The following is an 18,965-nucleotide window of genomic DNA, read 5'->3' as shown; positions in this document are numbered from 1 at the left end:
AGTAATGTCATCCATGAATTCATACATTTAAAAAATGTCATTATAGTCAATGTTTGATGTCATAAAGGTAGATGTAAGTCATGGTTTTATCCCCAAAGTGTATAACTTTAAGAAGAAATATATCAAGCTCTATTTTTGTTTTACATCTTAGATATTGTATTCCTAATAACTGTGGCTCTGGTTCTAGTTCTCCAGACTGGTTCATTCTCTTACATGAATGTGGCAAGAAAGTAGCCCGGATTTCTTTCTTTTTCTATATTGTTCTTCCCGTGTGGATTTTGGGAATATCTGTTTTCTATTTCTTTTTCTTTTCTTTTTTTCACAGTAGGGCTCACTCTAGCTCAGGCTGACCTAGAATTCACTGTGTAGTCTCAGGGTGGCCTTGAACTCATGACGATCCTCCTACCTCTGCCTCCTGAGTGCTGGGATTAAAGGCGTGCGCCGCCACGCCCGGCTACTATTTCTTTATGTAACATTGCTTTCTTTCAGGTGTGTTTCTGGCTTCTCTTTCTTTCCTTTTTCATGATATTTTGCTCCCTTATTTCTCACGTAGAGAGAGGTATGTGCAGATGCTTGACCAAATTGCCCGACAGATGATTGATTTCTACAAAGACTTGGTGACTCAGAGGATGATGGACCAGCGCATCTTAGAAGAGCTGTACAACTTCAAGAATGTTATTGAGGAACTGACCAGGTAAAATCTGTGACTGTCCTAAACACACAGCAAAAGTTAGAACCATGTTTCTAAATAAAGTGGAAACTATTCATGGGAAGAGGGTGGCTAACGGTGGCGTTACTGTCTTGTGCTTCATGTCTGACAAGAGAATAGAGAGAACTGGATATGCAGATCTAGAGGCAGAGAAGGAGCGTGCCCAGTTTAATCCACACCTAAGGTTCTGTCTATATTTGATAGAGATGAGCCAGTTACTTGTCCTTCCAAGATACCTGTGTTGATGTTCATCACATTTACAGAGCAATTCCATGGTTACGGGTGTCAAGGTTCAAATTCCAAAGAAAGTAAGTATTCTTTAGCAGTCACAGTCAGGGTGCTCACCTCGCGTCCAGATGTCTGGCGGCAAGAGTCAAGAGCACAGGCCAGGCAGGTCACACTGGGCAGCACAGCATGGGTGGATTGCTGCCAGCCCTGCCCTCCACTAGAAGATGGCCAACCGCGCCATTCTGCCTTTTCCTGTCAGCCCGAGTCCCCTGCCAACCCCAGCAAGGCTCCGCCCCAGGCACTGGCATTCCCGCTCTGCTTTGTGAGGTAGGAAACTGAGGCAGGGAGGCACGTGGACGAACAGAAGGTGCCTGCGTGCAAAGCTCATTTCCAGAGTAGAAACTTTCCAGAACTTTTCAATCAAGAGTTTGACATTTCTTTGCTTCATTTCAGGGAACTCTGTCTTGTTCGGGATCATGACATTAAATTAACAAAGGAAGCGGAGAAAACCCACAGAGACTTGGCAGAAGCTCTTTTAGAAGCTGAGAAGAATGCTAAGTGAGTTAAGTGCCGGCAGCTTCATCGTGGAGAGGGGCGATGGGGCGATGCTTACATGGCTTCTGCAAAAGCATCCATGACATGAGGTCTAGTTCTAAGAGCACACGCTGTCCACTTCACCCGAGCTTAGCTGATTTCTCATTCTGATTGGAAAGAAAATAAAACACAATCTTTCTCTTGAAGACATAATCTTTTCAGCATTAGTCATTTTGCTAGTGAAATTAAAAAATATTTATTTAATTTCAGAGAGAGAGAAAGAAAGAGAGAGAGAAAGAGAGAGAGAGGGAGAGGGAGAGAGAGAATGGACATGACAGGGCCTCCAGCCACTGCAAACAAACTCCAGACTCATGAGCTACCTTATACATTAGGTTTTATGTGGGTGCTGGGGAATTGAACAGGCTTCTGGCCTGTGAGCTCCTGGGTGATTCTTCTGCCTTCACCTCCCTTGCCATAGCTGCACTGCGATTACCGATTAATTTATTTACTCACTGACCCACCTTCCCAGCTCTGTAAATGTTATCATCTTCTTCCTCCTCCTCCCCCTGCCCTGGTTAGGAACAGTGTCAGTGCAAGCATGAGGACATATTGCTAGAGCTCAGTCCCCAGGACGTACATAAACAGAGGGCCATGGCCATGTGGGTCTGAGACCCACTCCTGTAGGGAGCAGAGACTTGAGAATCACCAGACCCCACAAAAACTGGCAAGCACTGAGATCAGTAAGAGACTCTGGCTCAAATAAGAGCCAGAGGAACAGCAACGGAGTAGAACGCCTGATGCTCCACTCTGGCCACAGCAGGCAAGTGTGCTCCACTGCAGGCAAGGGACGCAGCATGGGCACGCGCGCGCGCACACACACACACACACACACACACACACACAAGCAAAAACAAACATGTATACTCACATACACAAGCACAAAAGGCTTTATTTACTGATACTGAATTTGAAGTGCACAATTCTTTTATTTGTTATGAAAACATTTTTTATTTAGCCATCAAAATTACTACATTACTGTTACTTGTATTCTGAATTTTTCATTTGGTACAGTAGTAGTTATTACATCATTATAATATCAAAAGAAGCTGGGCATGGTGGTGCACACCTTTAATCCCAGCACTTGGGAGGCAGAGGTAGGAGGATCATCATGAGTTCAAGGCCATCCTGAGACTACATAGTGAATTCCAGGTCAGTCTGAGCTAGACCCTACCTCAAAAAAAAAAAAAAAAAAAAAAAAAAAAAAAAAATATATATATATATATATATATATATATATATCAAAAGAATAGATCAGTGAACATTATGTTGGACTTTTAACTTTCCTTTTTTATACTTACATTTTTTTAAAAATTTATTTACTTATTTGAGAGAGAAAGAGGCAGATAGAGAGAATAGGCACACTAGGGCCTCCAGCCACTGCAAACAAATTCCAGACACATGCACCACCTTGTGCATCTGACTTATATGGGTACTGGGGGAATTGATCCTGGGTTATTAGGCTTTGCAGACAAGCACCTTACCCAGTAAGCAATCTCTCCAGCCTAATTTTTTCTAATTTTCAGTGATTTTTAAATTTTTTAACTTTTTATAATTTCTGTAAGTATCGATAATAAACCATGATAAAACTCCCATCTTCCCCTTTTTCTCTCAAATCTTCCCTCCATTGAATCCTTTCTCTTTTTTTCCAATTAGTCTCTCTTCTATTTTTTTAATTTTCATTAATTAATTTATTTGACAAAGAGAAAGAGGGAGAGAGAGAATGGATGTGCCAAGTCCTCTGGCCACCATAAACAAACTCCAGATGCATGTGCAACCTTGTGCATCTGGCTAATGTGGGTCTCGGGAATCAAACCTGGGTCCTTTGGCTTTGCAGGCAAATACCTTAACTACTAAGCCATCCCTCCAGTCCTAGTCTCTCTTCTATTTTGATGTCATCATTTTTATTAGTTTCTTTTAAAATTTTTATTTTTATTTATTTACAAGGAGAGAGAGCAAGAAAGAATGGGCATGTCAGAACCTCTTGCCACTGCAAATGAACTCTAGATGCACATGTCACTGGGTACTGGGTAATCAAAGTTGGGATATCAGGCTTTGCAAACAAGCATCTTTAACCACTGAACAATTTCCCCAGTCCTTGATATCAGCATTTCTTTCCTCCAGTGATGAAGGTCTTATGTGGTAGTCTCAGGCACTTTGAGGTCATGAGTATCAAGGCCATTTTGTGCCGGGCAGACAGCACTGTAAGCAGTCCTACCCATTCTTTTGCTCTTAGTCTTTCCACCATCTCTTCTGCAATGGATCCTGAGCCTTGGAGGGTGTGATAGAGATATTTCATCTACTGCTGAACACTCCATTTGGATTTTTACTTTTATTCTGGCTTTTTATAATATTTGTAAATGAAATATGAGTATTTTTAAATTTCAGTCAGTTATCAACATATCCAGCAATTATATCATCCTTACCTTCAATGAGTTTTTTTTTTTTTTTTTTTTGAGATAGGGTCTTACGATAGCCCAGGCTGACTGGAACTCACTGTAATCCCAGGCTGGCCTCAAACTCACAGAGATCCTCCTAGCTCTGCCTCCTGAGTGCTGAGATTAATGGGGTATACCACCATGTCCCACTTTGATGAGGTTTTTTCTTTTTGGGGGGTTAGAGGTAGGGTCTCACTCTACTCAGGCTGACCCGTAATTCCCTATGTGTTCTCAGGGTGGTCTCGAACTCACGGCGATCCTCCTACCTCTGCCTCCCGAATGAGTTGGGATTAAAGGCATGCTCCATCATGCCCAGCATATGATGAGTTTTAATGGAAAATTTTGTCTATATTATTTTATTATGTGTGTGTGTGTATGTATGCTATGTGTATGTTCTTTCTTTTTTTGCTATGTGTATGTTCTTGTGTGTGAGCGCAGGTGTTCATGCACAATGCTGTGTGTATGGAGGGCTGAGAACAGGTTTGGGTATTGATCCTTGCCTTGCACCTTTTTGAGGCAGGGTTTCTTGTTTTTCACCAGTGTATTTGCCCAGGTCAGCCAGCCCGTGAGCTTCCAGGAGATCCTCCTGCCTCTACCTCCCATCTTGATAGAGGAGGGGTAGGGTTATAGAAACTTGCTACTGTGCCCCACTTTCTGCGGGCTTTGGGAATCTGAACTCCAGTTGTCATGCTTGCATAGCAAGCAGTTTTCCCACTGAGCCATCTCCCCAGCCCTAAATTGCCTATTTTAATAACAAATTACCTTTTAAATGTGCCACATAGCTATTTCCGAATTTTCCTTTTAGAGTTTTAGAAGAATACCATGACTTATATACACTACAAAGAAAAAGGATGGAGAATGATATTAAGCAGCTCATGACAGAAAGAGATATTTGGAGCTCAGCCACATATGAATTGGCTCTAAAGGTTTGTTCATCTGGATTCACAACTTTCTTATTGACTAAAGTTCATTTTACAATTTTTTATTTTACTCATTTTATTTTTATAATTTATTTTTTATTGACAACTTTCATAATTGAAGACAATAACCCATGGTAATTTCCTCCCTCACCCTACTTTCCCCTTTGAAACTCCACTGTCCATCATATCCCCTACCCCTCTCAATCAGTCTCTCTTTGATTTTGATGTCATGAATCTTTTCCTCTTGTGTCTGGAGGAGCACGTTGTAAAGAGTCTTACCCTTCCTTACTGCCACCTCTTCCACAATGGACCCTGAGCCTTGGAAGATGTGATAGAGATATTTCAGTGCTGAGCACTCCTCTGTCACTTCTGAGCATCATGGTGCCTTCTGAGTCATCCCAAGGGCACCCCCATCTGAAAAGAGAAGCTTCTCTTGCCAAAAGTGAGAGTAGCATTAATATATGGGTATGAACATTAAAAGAAGTGCATACTGGGCAGTTTGGTGAGCATAGCATATACATTTAGCCAGACACCAGTAGACTTTACACCCCTAGGGCTCATGACTACCCCTGTTGTAGGTTTTCAGTATCAGAGATGTATTCCCTCTCATGGAGCAGGCCTCCAGTCCAATTAGAGAGTGGTTGGTTTCCCTCCATAACAGAAATGCCACTATTGCACCCATTGGCTCATTTGGCCTGGCTGACCAAATTTAAGACTTGCAGTGTCCACTGTTGAGTATCTTCACTGGCGATTTCTCTCTCTCCTATTGAACTGTATGCAGCATAGCTTTTTCCAGCTTTCTGTCGGCTGGTCTACATGGAGGGGGTTTTCAGCTCAGCTTCAGCACAGCAGGATTTCTCAGTGACCTTGCAGCCCCAGTATGTGGAGTCTTCAGCAATAGGGTCTTACCATCTATTCCTGGTGGGAAACCAAGGGCCTTGGCAATGGCCTGTCATGTTTTGGGAGCATCAGGGACCTCCCTGGCCAACAACTCACTGGAAGTTATCCCATCCCTGGCACTGAAAATTTTCTAGTAACAGTCTATGGCTTCTGAGTGTTCTATCGTCCAAAAAGTAGGCTTCCATATGATTTATTTATATCCTCTTAGATTTTGATTAGCCCTCCTTCCATCTTTCCTTTACTCAGTCTCTTCCCTTGACCGCACTTGGGCCTTTTCACCACCATTAATCTGTTATTCTACTTACATATATACAATACCATCCTATTAAGATCCCCCTCCCTCCCTTTATATCCCCTTTCTAGCTTATTGGCCTCTGCTACTGAGCTTTATTCCTACTGACATGGAAGTCCATTCATTTGCAGCTAGGATCCACATATGAGAGAGAACATGTGACGTTTGGCTTTCTGGGCCTAGGTTACCTCACTAAGTATAATCCATTCCAGATCCATCCTTTTCCTACAAATTTCATAACTTCATTTTTCTTTACCACTGAGTAAAACTCGTTGTGTAAATATGCCATATCTTCATTATCCACTCATCAGTTGAGGGACATCTAGGCTGGTCCCATTTCCTAGCTATTGTGAATAGAGTGGTAATAAACATGGTTCAGCAAGTATCTCTAAGATAGTAAGATGAGTCCTTAGAATAAATGCCTAGGGGTAGTATATCTGGATCATATGATAAATCTATTTTCAGCTGTCTCAGAAACCTCCACACTGATTTCCACAATGGCTGGACCAAATTACATTCCCACCAACAGTGTAGAAGGGTCCCTTTTTTTCCACATCCTTGCCAGCATTTAAGGTCATTTGTTTTCATGATGGTAGCCAATTTGACAGGAGTGAGATGAAATCTCAGCATAGTTTTAATCTGCATTTCCCTGGTAGTTAGAGATGTAGAACTTTTTTTGGATGTTTAAGTGCCATCTGTGCTGCTGCTGCTGCTCCTTCTTCTTCCTCTTCTTCTTCTTTTTCAGCTTTCTGAGGTAGGGTCTCACACTAGCTCAGGCTGACCTGGAATTCACTATGTAGTCTCAGGGTGGCCTTGAACTCATGGTAATCCTTCTACCTCTTCCTCCCGAGCGCTGAGATTCAAGGCGTACATCACCATGCTCAGCTTTGTATTTCTTCCTTTGAGAACTCTCTATTTAGTTCCATAGCCCATTTTTTTAATTGGCTTGTTTGATTTCTTATTTCTTATTTAGCTTTTTGAGTTCTTTTTATATTTTGTATATTAGTCCTCTGTCAGATGTATAGCTGGCAAAGATTTTCCCCCATTCTGTAGGTTGCCTTTTTGCTCTATTCAGTGCTCTTTGCTGTACAAAAAGCTTTGTAATTTCATGAGGTCCCAGCAGTTGATCTGTGGTTTTATTTCCTGAGCAATTGGGGTTATATGCAGAAAGTCTTTGCCATGACTCATATGTTGAAGGATTTCTCCTACTTTTTCCTTTAGCAGTTTCAGGTCTGATATTAAGGTCTTTGATCCATTTGGACTTAATTCTTGTACATGGAGAGAGAGAAGAATCTATTTTTATCCTTATATAGATACATATCCAGTTTTCCCAACACCATTTGCTGAAGAGGCTGTCTTTTCTCCAATGAGTATTTTTGGCATTTTTATCGAATATCAGGTGGCTATAGCTACCTGGACTTACATCTGGGCTCTCTATTCTGTTCCACTGATCTACATGTCTGTTTTTGTGCCAGTACCATGCTGTTTTTGTTACTATGGCTGTGTAATATACATTAAAATCAGGTATGGTGATACTACCAGCTGTTTTAGATATTTGAGGGTTTTTTTTTTTGTGCTTCCAAATGAATTTTTGGATTCTTTTCTATTTTCATGAAGAATGCCATTGGAATTTTGATGGGGATTGCATTATATGTGTACATTACTTTTGGTAAGATTGTCATTTTCACAATATTGATTCTTCCAATACAAGAACAAATGTCTATGTTCTTTTAAGACAGACATTGGAGACATTTGTAAAAACATGCAGGACATGGTGGCATATGCCTTTAATCTCACACTCAGGAGGCAGAGGTAGGAGGATTGCTGTGAGTTTGAGGCCAGCCTGAAACTACATAGTGAATTCTCTAGATTGGCCTGGGCTAGTGTGAGACCCTACCTCAAAAACCAAACCAAACCAAACGAACAAAAAAAAAAAAAAGGAAAAAGAAAACAGGGGAAGCACAAGACACACACATACAAAGGCTGGAGGGATGGTTTAGTGGTTAAGGTGATTGCCTGTGAAGCCTAAGGACTCAGGTTCATTTCTCCAGATCCCGCATAAACCAGATACATGTGATATCACATGCATCTGGAGTTTGTTTACAATGACTTGAGGCCTGGCATGCTTGCTCTTGCTCTCTCTCTCTCCTTCTCTCTTTCCCTCTCTGTCTCTAATAAATAAATAAATAATAAAAATTTTTTTAAAAAAGTTTTGAGCAGACTTCTTTGCATACCAGGGACCTCCTCTGACCCAACTTAGCTTTGTGCTCTGTGGGCTGATAGGTTCTCTGCCACTCTTGAATTCCTTAAGCTTATACCCTCCGGGGTGACTATTGTTCTAGGTGGAGGTTCTCCAAGTGTGTTGGGAGTGTGGGAAGCAAACCTACCAGTGAGATCTGTACATCTAGAGGACCCGTGTTTGTAACTTCAAGTCCTCCTAAGTATTAGCACCCCAGTGCAAAGAGGCAGCCTTGGGGTGTCAAGAAGGCTGCTGTCCTTTCAGGCTTTTCAGGCTCTGTAACAGTGCATGGTGATAGGTAGCTGCAGGGTTTGATCTGCCTGCTGCCCTCAGGCTCAGGGCTATGCAATTCCAGGTTACTCTCCCTTGATGAGCTCCGCTCCTGCAGCCAAGGGCAGGGTTACCTTTCTGTACTCACTGCTCACTGCCTGAACCCAAGCCTCCTGCCACCTGCCCTGACCTAGCTCTCTCCTGTTCTCAGGCCGGCAGGGCAGGGTAGCTCCGTCTTAAACAATAGGCTGTTTCTCAGGGTGGCTCCTGTGCTCTGAGTCAGAGACTAAATGACATTCCTGTCCACCAGAGGAATCCCTCTTACCCAAACCCACAACTGGTCATTTTTCCGTGTGTGTGTGTGTGTGTGTGTGTGTGTGTGTGTGTGTGTGTGTGTGTGTCTGATGTGGCCCAGGGACTGGGTGTATGCACATGTATGTCCCCTCCCCACACCTCATGCCTTGGGCTGTGGTGGGGTGGCCAGAATGGAACATCAGGAGTCGCACTAACCCTATTTGAGCCCAAGTCTCTTCATGGATGTGCAGCTTGTCATGCATTTTGTGTGGGTGAGCTCTGAAGCATGGGTCTCTGCTCCCCTATGGTACTGAGGCTGTGGATGCGTGTGGCCCATGCCCAGTAGTTTCTGTAGGTCCTGGGGATCAAACTTGAGTGGTCTTCGCAGACTTCCTTAGACCCTCAAGCTTGCACAGGAAGTACTACTAACCTCTGAGCTCTCTCTCCAGCCCCATAATAGGTCTGAGGTTTGTGAGGGATGCTGGCTTGTCTTGTGGGTAGGCTTGCCAGTCTCTTATGACTAGGGACCCCTAGCTTATCTCTGGGGGGCGGGGATGCTTGCTGGAGTTGTGTTTGGCTTGGCTTCCTTTCCATGCGCTATCTTTTTCTGTGTATTTTTCAGATATCCTGTCACTACCTTTGTGAAATTCTTTTTTAAAAATAAATATTTTTATTATTTACTTATTTAGAGAGAGAGAATGGCACACAAGGGCCTTTAGCCACTGAAAACAAACTCCAGATGTGTGTGTCGCCTTGTGCATCTGGCTTATGTCAGTACTAGGGAATCGAACCTGGGTCCTTAGGCTTTGCAGGCAAGCGCCTTAACCGTGCAGCCATTTCTCCAGCCCTACCTTTGTGAAATTCTTCTTGTGACTATTCCTCAGGTCACACAGGGGCAGCTTACAGTCCATCATGCTCATAAGTCCTGTACCATCATTTAGGTCAATTGTTTTAGAAGCACTCACTCACTCATTCTCTCTGCTGGCAAATAAATAAATAAATAACATTTTTAAAAATTGATATGTGAAAACATTGTAATAAAATGTAGTGGCCTGTTAATGTTTTCCTGATCATAGTACATTATGTTTCTAGGTAATTGAAAGAAACAGAGTCATACTGGCTGAAAGACTCTACCTCAATGAAAAAGGCTGGAGTAAATTAGCTACACATTTCATCATCATGCTGTCAACTAAGGTAAAGCTCAGTATATTTAAGCTATGGGAGAAAAGACTTAAATGTTGTGTTGAAACCATAGAGTTTGCCTTTCTGCATCTACAGACTTCCAAATACGGTTTTATGTCTGTGCTTCATTGTGGGCAGAATGGAAAGGCTCAGGAAGGGTGAATAAAGGATCTTCCTTATATTTGTCTTCCATTATAATTAAAGCACTTTATTTAAATTCACTAGTACTACAGTTACTTATAGGGTTGTTTTATCTAAAATAAAAGTAAGTAACCATCGCTGGGCAGGGTGGGACATGCCAATTAGCTCAGCACTTGGGAGGCCAAGGCAGGAGGATCTGAAGTTTGAGTCCAGCCTGGGCTCTTGTCTTTAAAAAATAGTTGTTGGGGGCTGGGGAAATGGCTTAGTGGTTAAGGTGTTTGCCTGTGAGGCCTAAGGACCCTGGTTCGATTCCCCAGGACTCATGTAAGCCAGATGTTCAAGGGGGCACATGCGTCTGGAGTTCGTTTGCAGTGGCTGGAGGCTCTGGCATGCCCACTCTCTCTTTCTCTCTGCTTCTTCCTCTCTCTCTCTCTCAAATAAATAAATTAATTAAAAAAATAGTTGTTGGGCTATAGAGAAGGCTCAGCTGATAAAGGCACTTGCTTACAAAGCTCAGTTGGCTTGGGTTCAGTTCCCCAGTACCCACATAAAGCCAGATGCACAGAGGCACATTGTCTGGAGTTCATGTGTAGTAGCAGGAGGTCTAAGTATGCCATTTCTCTCTCTCTCTCTCTCTCTCTCTCTCTCTCTCTCTCTCTCTCTGTCTCTCTCACACACACACTCTCTCTCTCAACTAAAAATAAATATTTTATAAAAAGTAAAAATAAATATATTTGCATTATTGATGTATTCTTATGCAGTTGTATGCAAAATTCGATGAATCTTCAAGGGAGGAAAAGAGGAATTAGCAGCTAGTGTGTTTCCACTTAGTCAAGCCGTTGACCCTATCATCTCATCTGACTCTTAAGACAACTCTGTGATAGACATATATGTGTTAGGTTTTTTTATAGGAATTAAGATTAACTTCTGATAGATTAAATAATGTCACCTATGATTTTTTGGTCTATAAAAGCTGAGGATTTATATTTGGCTCTGCATAGCTTCGTTGGTTCTTAGTCTTCCTAATGTACCACACTGTGACCTGTCAAGTCCCGCTCCAAACTGGATTCATGTTGCAAAAGAAATAAACATCTTGTTCCTAATACCTTACAAATTATAAAAAAAAATAAGAAAATAATTTTAAAAATCTTATCACCAAATGATGTCACTGATGACATTTGAAAGAGGATTTTTTTTCAACTTTTGATGCATTTCTTGTGGAGTCTTCTTGTATTATAATGTTAATAATGGCCTCATACATGTTAATAATCATTTGTTATGTAAATAAATTGATTCTATACATTCTAGGACACTTCAGACCATGCACAGTTGGAGAAGTTGACAGAAAAATGGAGAAATTTAGTGACAGCTTTTAAAAAGGAGGTGGAAGACACTGAAGAGTCTACAAAAGAGAAATCACAAATTGTCAAGGATGGCATTATCAAATGGCAGAGCTTCTTCAGAGATAAAACGTGGGTTTCCATCAACCTTTTTCTTATTATACTGCATCACGTCTGATAAGTTAATGTCTCTCTCTCTGTCCTTTGATTACTGTTGTATGTGTGTGTGTGTGTGTGCAGCATATGGGTGTGGTGTGGGGTATGGTGTATGCACATCTGCGTACAGATACATATGCCCTGCGTGCCTGCATGCAGAGCCCCCAGGCGAATGTCAAGGTCTTCATATCTTGCTTTTTTGGGGTGTTATCCTTGAGACTGACTCACTGAACCTAGCATTGCTGTTTTCAATCAGACTGGTCAGTGAGTGAGACCCAGCAATTCTCTGATCTCCAGCCCCCACAGGACAGGGGTTATAGGCATGTGGGTGCTGGAGAATCAAACTTACGTCATATCAGGCCCCCTTTACCCTCATGCTTGTGCATCAAGGTCTTTGCTTGCCGATACACCTTCCCAGCCCCCAGTTACTCTTAACATTGATTTGAGGAGAGGTAACCAACACCCTTTACTGCCTTTTACTTTATTTTTTATTTATTTTTGAGGGGGATGGGCATGCCAGGGCCTTCAGCAGCTGTGAATGAACTGCAGACACGGGTGCCCCCTTGTGGCACTTGTGCAACAATGCACACTTGTGTCACTGCATCTGGCTATGTGGGACCTGGAGAGTTGAACATGGGACATGGGTCCTTAGGCTTCACAGGCAAGTACCTTAACCACTAGGCAATCTCTCCAGCCTCTATTTTATATTTTTAATTTATTTATTTGCAAGGAGAGAGAGAGGAGAGAGACAGAATGAGCACACCAGGGCCTCCAGCCACTGCAAACTTGAGATGCATGTGTCATCTAGCTTTACATGGGTACTGAGAAATCAAACTCAGGTCGTTAGGTTTTGCAGGCAAGCGACTTAACCATTGAACCATCTCTCCAGCCCTGTTAGTATTACTTTAGACAACATACAGAGATTTAAGTATCATTCATCTGGCATTTTCAAATATGACTGTTTTGATTCCTGTTCCCTCCTCCTATACCCCCTCTCTTTCTTCTCTCCAATTTTCCTCTCCCCTTTCCCAGCTCATCTTTTTATACTCACTTTTGGTTACAGTTCTGTCTTTGTAGATTTAGTTCACATTTGCCCTAATATACTTACAGATATTGCATGCCGAGACTTTAGCTTAGTTCCCCAGGCTAGCTGTGATGGTACATGTCTGTAATTCTAGCACTCGAGGGGCAGAAGCAAAAGATTACTAGTTCAAGGCCAGCCTGGGTTACATAATGAGACCTTGTTAAAATTTTGTTTTAAAAATTAAACAAGGGCTGGAGAGATTGCTTAGTGGTTAAGCACTTGCCTATGAAGCCTAAGGACCCCGATTCAATGCTCAATTCCCCAGGACCCACGTAAGTCAGATGCACAAGGTGGCGCATGCATCTGGAGTTCGTTTGCAGTTCATTTGCAAGCCCAATAGTCAGCTTTTTTACCCCAAAAATGAGAGAGAGAGAGAGAATTGGCATGCCAAGGCCTCTAGCAACAGTAATCAGACTCCAGACACTTGCACCCCTTGTGTACATGAGCAACCTTGCATACTGTGTCACTGTGCATCTGGCTTATGTGTGATCTGGGGAGTTGAACATGATTCCTTAGGCTTTACAGGCAAGTGCCTTAACTGCCAAGCCATCTCACCAGCCTTATTTGTTTAATTTAAATTTTTTTGTTTATTTGTCTTTATTTATTTGAGAGCAACAGACAGAGAGAGAAACAGGCAGAGAGAGAGAGAGAGAGAGAGAGAGAGAGAGAGAGAGAGAGAGAGAGAGAGAGGGAGAGGGAGAGAGAATGGGTGCGCCAGGGCCTACAGCCACTGCAAATGAACTCCAGACGCATGCATCCCCTTGTGCATCTGACTTACATGGGTCCTGGGAAATTGAACAGAGGTCCTGTGGCTTTGTAGGCAAACGCCTTAACCACTAAGCCATCTCTCCAGCCCCATTGTCTTCTTTACCCATTAGGCTTCCTTTCTATTTGTAGATTGTGGCAAATGAATTCAACAGGAATTCTTGTAGACACCTTAGTTTTGAGTTCTGAAGATGAGAACTCACTCTTTAAAGAAATAGTAACAAGGACCCGGTAACCTGGTTGATTAGAAACTGAATTTGTATTTATAGTTGTAAATTTAAAGATGAATATCTATGGGGAGAGGAGCTGGGTCTGGACGCCATGCTTGAGAATCACCAAAGTGAAGCAAAATATTGTTATTTAGTGTATGGGTTTATCATTTTCTTTGCTTATGCCTTATTCTGAAAATGATCTCTTATCTTTTTTCTTGTTCCAGTGAAAAAGACGTTCTATCTTCTAGTAAGGGAAACATATTCATTTCAGTTCTTTCAGACTTCAAGGAATGGCAAAAGGTAAGACTTTCTAACAAACAGCTTGGTGATCGTAGGCTGGGTGCAGTGGCTCACGCCTATAATCCCATCACTTAGGAAGCTCAGGTGGGAGGACAGGTATCAACCCCATGAGGCCAGCATGGGCTCCAGAGTGAGCTAAGGTCAGCGTGTGCTAGAGTGAGAAGCTGCTTCAAAAACAAAACAAAAACAAAAAACTATAACTGCAACAAAAAGAAAGCATGGAGTTGTTCCTTTGGCTATGTACATGGGACTCAACAAGGAGGGTGATGTAGATATCAAGGAAATGCTACAGTTCAGAAAGGAACGCCCCACAAATGTTACCATAGCAAATAGGAAGAGTCCACAGTGCTGCCTGGCAGGCTGTTGACCCCGCGGTAAAGAAGCGCGTTAAGGGCGGTCTTCTTGCCAAGAGAATTCGGTGTGTACTGAGCATCTTAGGCTCTCGAAGAGCTGCGCTAGCTCCTTGACATAGGCGAGGGAAAATGATCAGGACCAGAAGCCCCCAGAGGAAAAGGTACGTGGGCTCAGCTGAAGCCCCCGCCCGCCCGCCCAGAGAAGCTGACATGGACGGAAAAGAGCCTGAGCCTATTCCTTATGAAGTCATGGCTTAGCAGATGTTAAAAATCAAATAAAGACCTAGGCTATAAAACCAAGAGTTAGGTCAGAAAAAAAAACAAAAACAAAAACAAAAACAAAAAACGGGGAGTGAGGATGGGAGGGGATGGTATGAGAAGAAGTAGCAGTAACATTTTTTTAAATTTATTTTTGATTGTTTTGAGGTAGGGTTTCACTCTAGCCTTGGCTGACCTGGAATTTACTCTGTAGTCTCAGGGTGGCCTCGAGCTCACAGCGATCCTCCTGCCTCTGCCACCAAGTGCTGGAATTAAAGGCGTGTGCCACCACGCCTGACTAGCAGTAATGTTTTTGTTTATCTGTAGCTGGCTTTTGTTGTGAGGACAAATTGGACTTTTGAAATGAATAACATCACTTTTTCAATTATGGAAAATATATATAACATGTGTATAACAACATAAAATGTAACATGCTAAACCATTTTTAGCATGCAATTGGGTGGTACTAAGTATAGTTCTGTTACTTTTCTTTTTTTTTCTTTTGTTTTTTGAGGTAGGGTCTCACTCTAGCCCAGGCTGACCTGGAATTCACTATGGAGTCTCAGGGTGGCCTTGAACTCACGGCGATCCTCCTACCTCTGCCTCCCAAGTGCTGGGATTAAAGGCGTGTGCCACCATGCCCGGCTTCATCTTACTCCTTTTGACAAACACAACATGCAGGTTTTATAATTCCCATCTCACACATGTGGAAATAGAAGGTTAAGACTATTAAATTACTTAAGCTATATGTAATGGCAAGTGGCAGAATGAGAATTTGTTTTTCTTTTTTTAAACTTTTTTGTTATAATTTTTATTTATTTATTTGAGAGAGACAGAGAAAGAGGGAGAGAGAGAGAGAGAGAGAGAGAGAGAGAGAGAGAGAGAGAGAGAGAACAGGTGCATCAGGGCCTCCAGCCGCTGCAAATGAACTCCAGACACATGCGCCCTCTTCTGCATCCAGCTAGGCTTCACAGGCAAGCACTTAACCGCTAAGCCATCTCTCCAGCCCCAGAATGAGAATTTGAGCCTGGGAGTCTCTAACCTCAAAATTCCTACAAGAAGAAATGGCATAAGCTATACTAATAAGTAATATGACTTCAGAATGACTGGGGGGTTGTGTGGAATGAGGATCTGGGAGGACTTGGATGAATAACGTACAGTTCTCTCCTTCACTTTCTAGTTGCTGAATGAGGAGAAAGAAAAGTTTACTGGGGATGTTCTATTGTCAAAATACGACTCACTCAAGATTATTAGACATGTACAGGAAAACTGGGCAGATGTTGGATTTGGGATATTTAGTCGCCATAGAAATGCGGAAGGGGAGCTGCCACCAGAGAACCAGCACATGGAGGAGATACTGGGAAACATAGGAAGACTCTACAAGGAATATGAAATAAGAATAAATGGTGACAATGGTAAGCAAAGCAAGGATAAGTAGATTTCTTGGCATCATAAAGCATTTTAACAGTAATTATGATTTTGAAAATAATATCTAAAGAAGCATATTAGAAATTCATATCTAAAAAGTACAAATAGCAGATTTAAGAATCAGGCAGAATAAAGCATTGAACATAATTTGTTTTAAGTTTCATCCACAACTTCCATAAGGATAAGCTATATACCATGATCTTAACCCCTCTCTCCAGTCTCCTTTTTCCTCCTCCCAAATTTCCCTCCACTCTTCTTCCCAACTAGTTTCTTTGCTATCATGATGTCTTTATCTTTTCCTCCTATTATGCAGGCCTTGTATAGGTAGTGTCAGCCACTGTAAGGTCATGAATATCAAGACCACTTTTGGTGTGGAAGATAGCATTATAAGCAATTCTCCCCTTCCTTTGGCTCTTACATTCTTTCCCCCACCCCTTTTGCAATGCTCCCTGAGCCTTGGAGGGTGTGATAGGGATGTCTCATTTAGTGCTGAACACCCCACTGTCACTTCTCAGCACTTAGCGAGTTTTGAGTCATCCCAGTGGTCACCACCATCTGAAAAGAGAAGCTTCTCTAGCCCAAAGTGAAAGTAGCATTAGTATATGGGCATAAACATACATATTTAGAGGGCAGTTTGGTAGGCACAATATACTCATTTAGTCAGGCAACAGTAGCAGTTCCCTACTAGGACTTATGACCTCCTTAGTCACATGTTTTTGATTAGGTTTTCAGTCCCAGGAAGGAATTCCCTCTCTGGAGCAGGCCTCAAGTCCAATCAGCCGTTGGTTTCCCCCATAATAGACATGCCACCATTGCACAAGTTGTACATTTGGCCTGGATGGGCAGCCGTAGACCTTGCAGATCCTCTGCTGGTGAAGACCATTGATGACTCTACTCCCCCAATAGGCTGAATAGGCCTTTCCAGCATCCAGACAGCTAGTTAACAGGGAAGACGCTTCCAGATCAGCTCAGCCTGATTTCTCAGTGACTGCAGCCCAAGCATGTGAAGTCTCCAGCAATAGGGTCTTCCCATCTAGCTCTGGTAGGCAACCACGAGCCTTGACTTGTCATATTTGGGGGGCATCAGGGGCCTCCCTGGCCAACAACTCTCTGGAAGGTATCCCATCCATGGGACTGGAATTTTTCTAATAACAACCTATGGCTTTCAGGCACATTATCCACTCCACAAGAATTTATACCCAGTATAATTTTATTGAGATATGATTTAATATGCAATATAATCCACCTGCTTAAAGTGTAAATTTAATAATACAGACATGTGCAGCCATCATCACAATAAAGCTGAGAATATTTTCATCACAATGTACTTCAAAAGAAATGCTGTCTCCTTTAGCTCTCGCCATCTTAACTCCCACATCCCAACCCTAGCCCACTTTTTTTTTTTTTTTTTTTTTGGTTTTTTGAGGTAGGTAGGCTGACCTGGAATTCACTATGTAGTCTCAGAATAGCCTATAACTCACAGGCAACCTCCTACTTCTGCCTCCCAAGTGCTGGGATTAAAGGTGTGCACCACCATGCCCAGCTCTAAGTCCACTTTTTGTCTGTATTGATTTTCCTGGTTTGGCCTTCCATAGAAATGAAATCATGCACTTTGAAACCTTTTATGCTTTTCTTAGCTCAGTGTTTTTGAGATATATCTATGTTACATCATAGGTCCATACTTCACTCCCTGTTTGACTTTTTTTGTTTGTTTTTTTGAGACGTGATCTTGCTGTATAGTGTCAGGCTGCTCTTAAACTTGGAATCTTCCTGCCTTAGACTCCTGAGTGTTGGGGTTATAGGTATGAGCCACCAAACCAGTCCTTCAGGGGTGTGTGTGTGTGAGAGAGAGATAACATTTTGTTTATCATTTCAACTATGATAAACATTTGGATTTGTTCCCCTTTATGTTTTCATTTCTCCTGGCGGTGGGAGGAGTCCTGGTTATTTGGCAACTCTATGTTTCTGAAGATGGATGTGAAATCATATTTTTTGCAGTATTAATTTGTTTATTCCCAATTACAAATGATATCAAGCATTTTTATGGCTTACTAGCCACTTGCGTATCTTCCTAGGGAAGATTTTTTTTTTCTGTTTTTCACTTGTTATTTGTATTTCTGTTATAATGACCTTGAGCTGATCCTCCTGCTTCAACCCCCTAAGTGCTGGGATTACAAGCATGTGCTACTACACCTGGCTCTCCATGTGGGATTAATAAAATGCATTTTTGTAGGGAAGAACGTCTGTAAGTGTATCAGGTCTGGTTAGTTTATGGTGGTGTTCAAGTCTCACAGTTCCTTGTTGAGTGATTTTACAAAGCAGGATATTTGTGTCACCAACTGTTGGTTTTGAATTGTCTTCATGATACTTCGTGGTGCTCTGTTATTGAGTACCTGTGAGTTCATAATTGTTATAACTTTTTGATGGATTGATCATTTTCTCCCCATAAATGTCTCTCTTTATGTTCAGGTGTTTTTTTTTTTTTGTTACTGTTTTGTTTTTTTTCAAGGTAGGGCCTCAATCTAGCTCAGGCTGACCTGCAATTCACCACATAGTCTCAGAGTGGCCTTGAACTCACGGCAGTCCTCCTACCTCTGCCTCTGAGTGCTGGGATTAAAGGCGTGCACCACCAGGCCCAACTTTATGTTCAGTTTTTGAAGAGAAGTCTTTAATTACATGTATATAAGGTACGCATATGTGCCTGCGAATTGTGTGGTGTGATAGTTAATCTTGTCAACTTGATGGGGTTTAGAATCACTATGGAAACAAATCTCTGGGCATGTCTGTGAAGGAGTTTGTAGATCAGATTAGTAGAGGAAGGGAAGGCGCAGTGCTGGGGAGGGCACTGTTCCATTCTGAGGGTCC

General features: G+C 42.2%; 1 protein-coding gene across 1 annotated transcript in view; it reads left to right on the top strand.

Moving 5' to 3' along the window:
• The window catches only part of Axdnd1 (axonemal dynein light chain domain containing 1), a 94,430-nt gene that overhangs the window by 21,098 nt on the left and 54,367 nt on the right, over positions 1-18,965 (top strand). Inside the window, exons 9-15 of the mRNA XM_004658874.2 lie at positions 554-694; positions 1,391-1,495; positions 4,772-4,892; positions 9,974-10,075; positions 11,513-11,676; positions 13,986-14,061; positions 15,853-16,087. Of these exons, the coding sequence (XP_004658931.2) occupies positions 554-694; positions 1,391-1,495; positions 4,772-4,892; positions 9,974-10,075; positions 11,513-11,676; positions 13,986-14,061; positions 15,853-16,087 (944 nt within the window). The remainder of the gene's footprint in view (positions 1-553; positions 695-1,390; positions 1,496-4,771; positions 4,893-9,973; positions 10,076-11,512; positions 11,677-13,985; positions 14,062-15,852; positions 16,088-18,965) is intronic.

The sequence above is a fragment of the Jaculus jaculus genome, chromosome 1, assembly GCF_020740685.1.
Source record: "Jaculus jaculus isolate mJacJac1 chromosome 1, mJacJac1.mat.Y.cur, whole genome shotgun sequence".
Classification (NCBI taxonomy): Eukaryota; Metazoa; Chordata; class Mammalia; order Rodentia; family Dipodidae; genus Jaculus; species Jaculus jaculus.
This window is presented reverse-complemented; position numbering and strand designations above follow the sequence as displayed.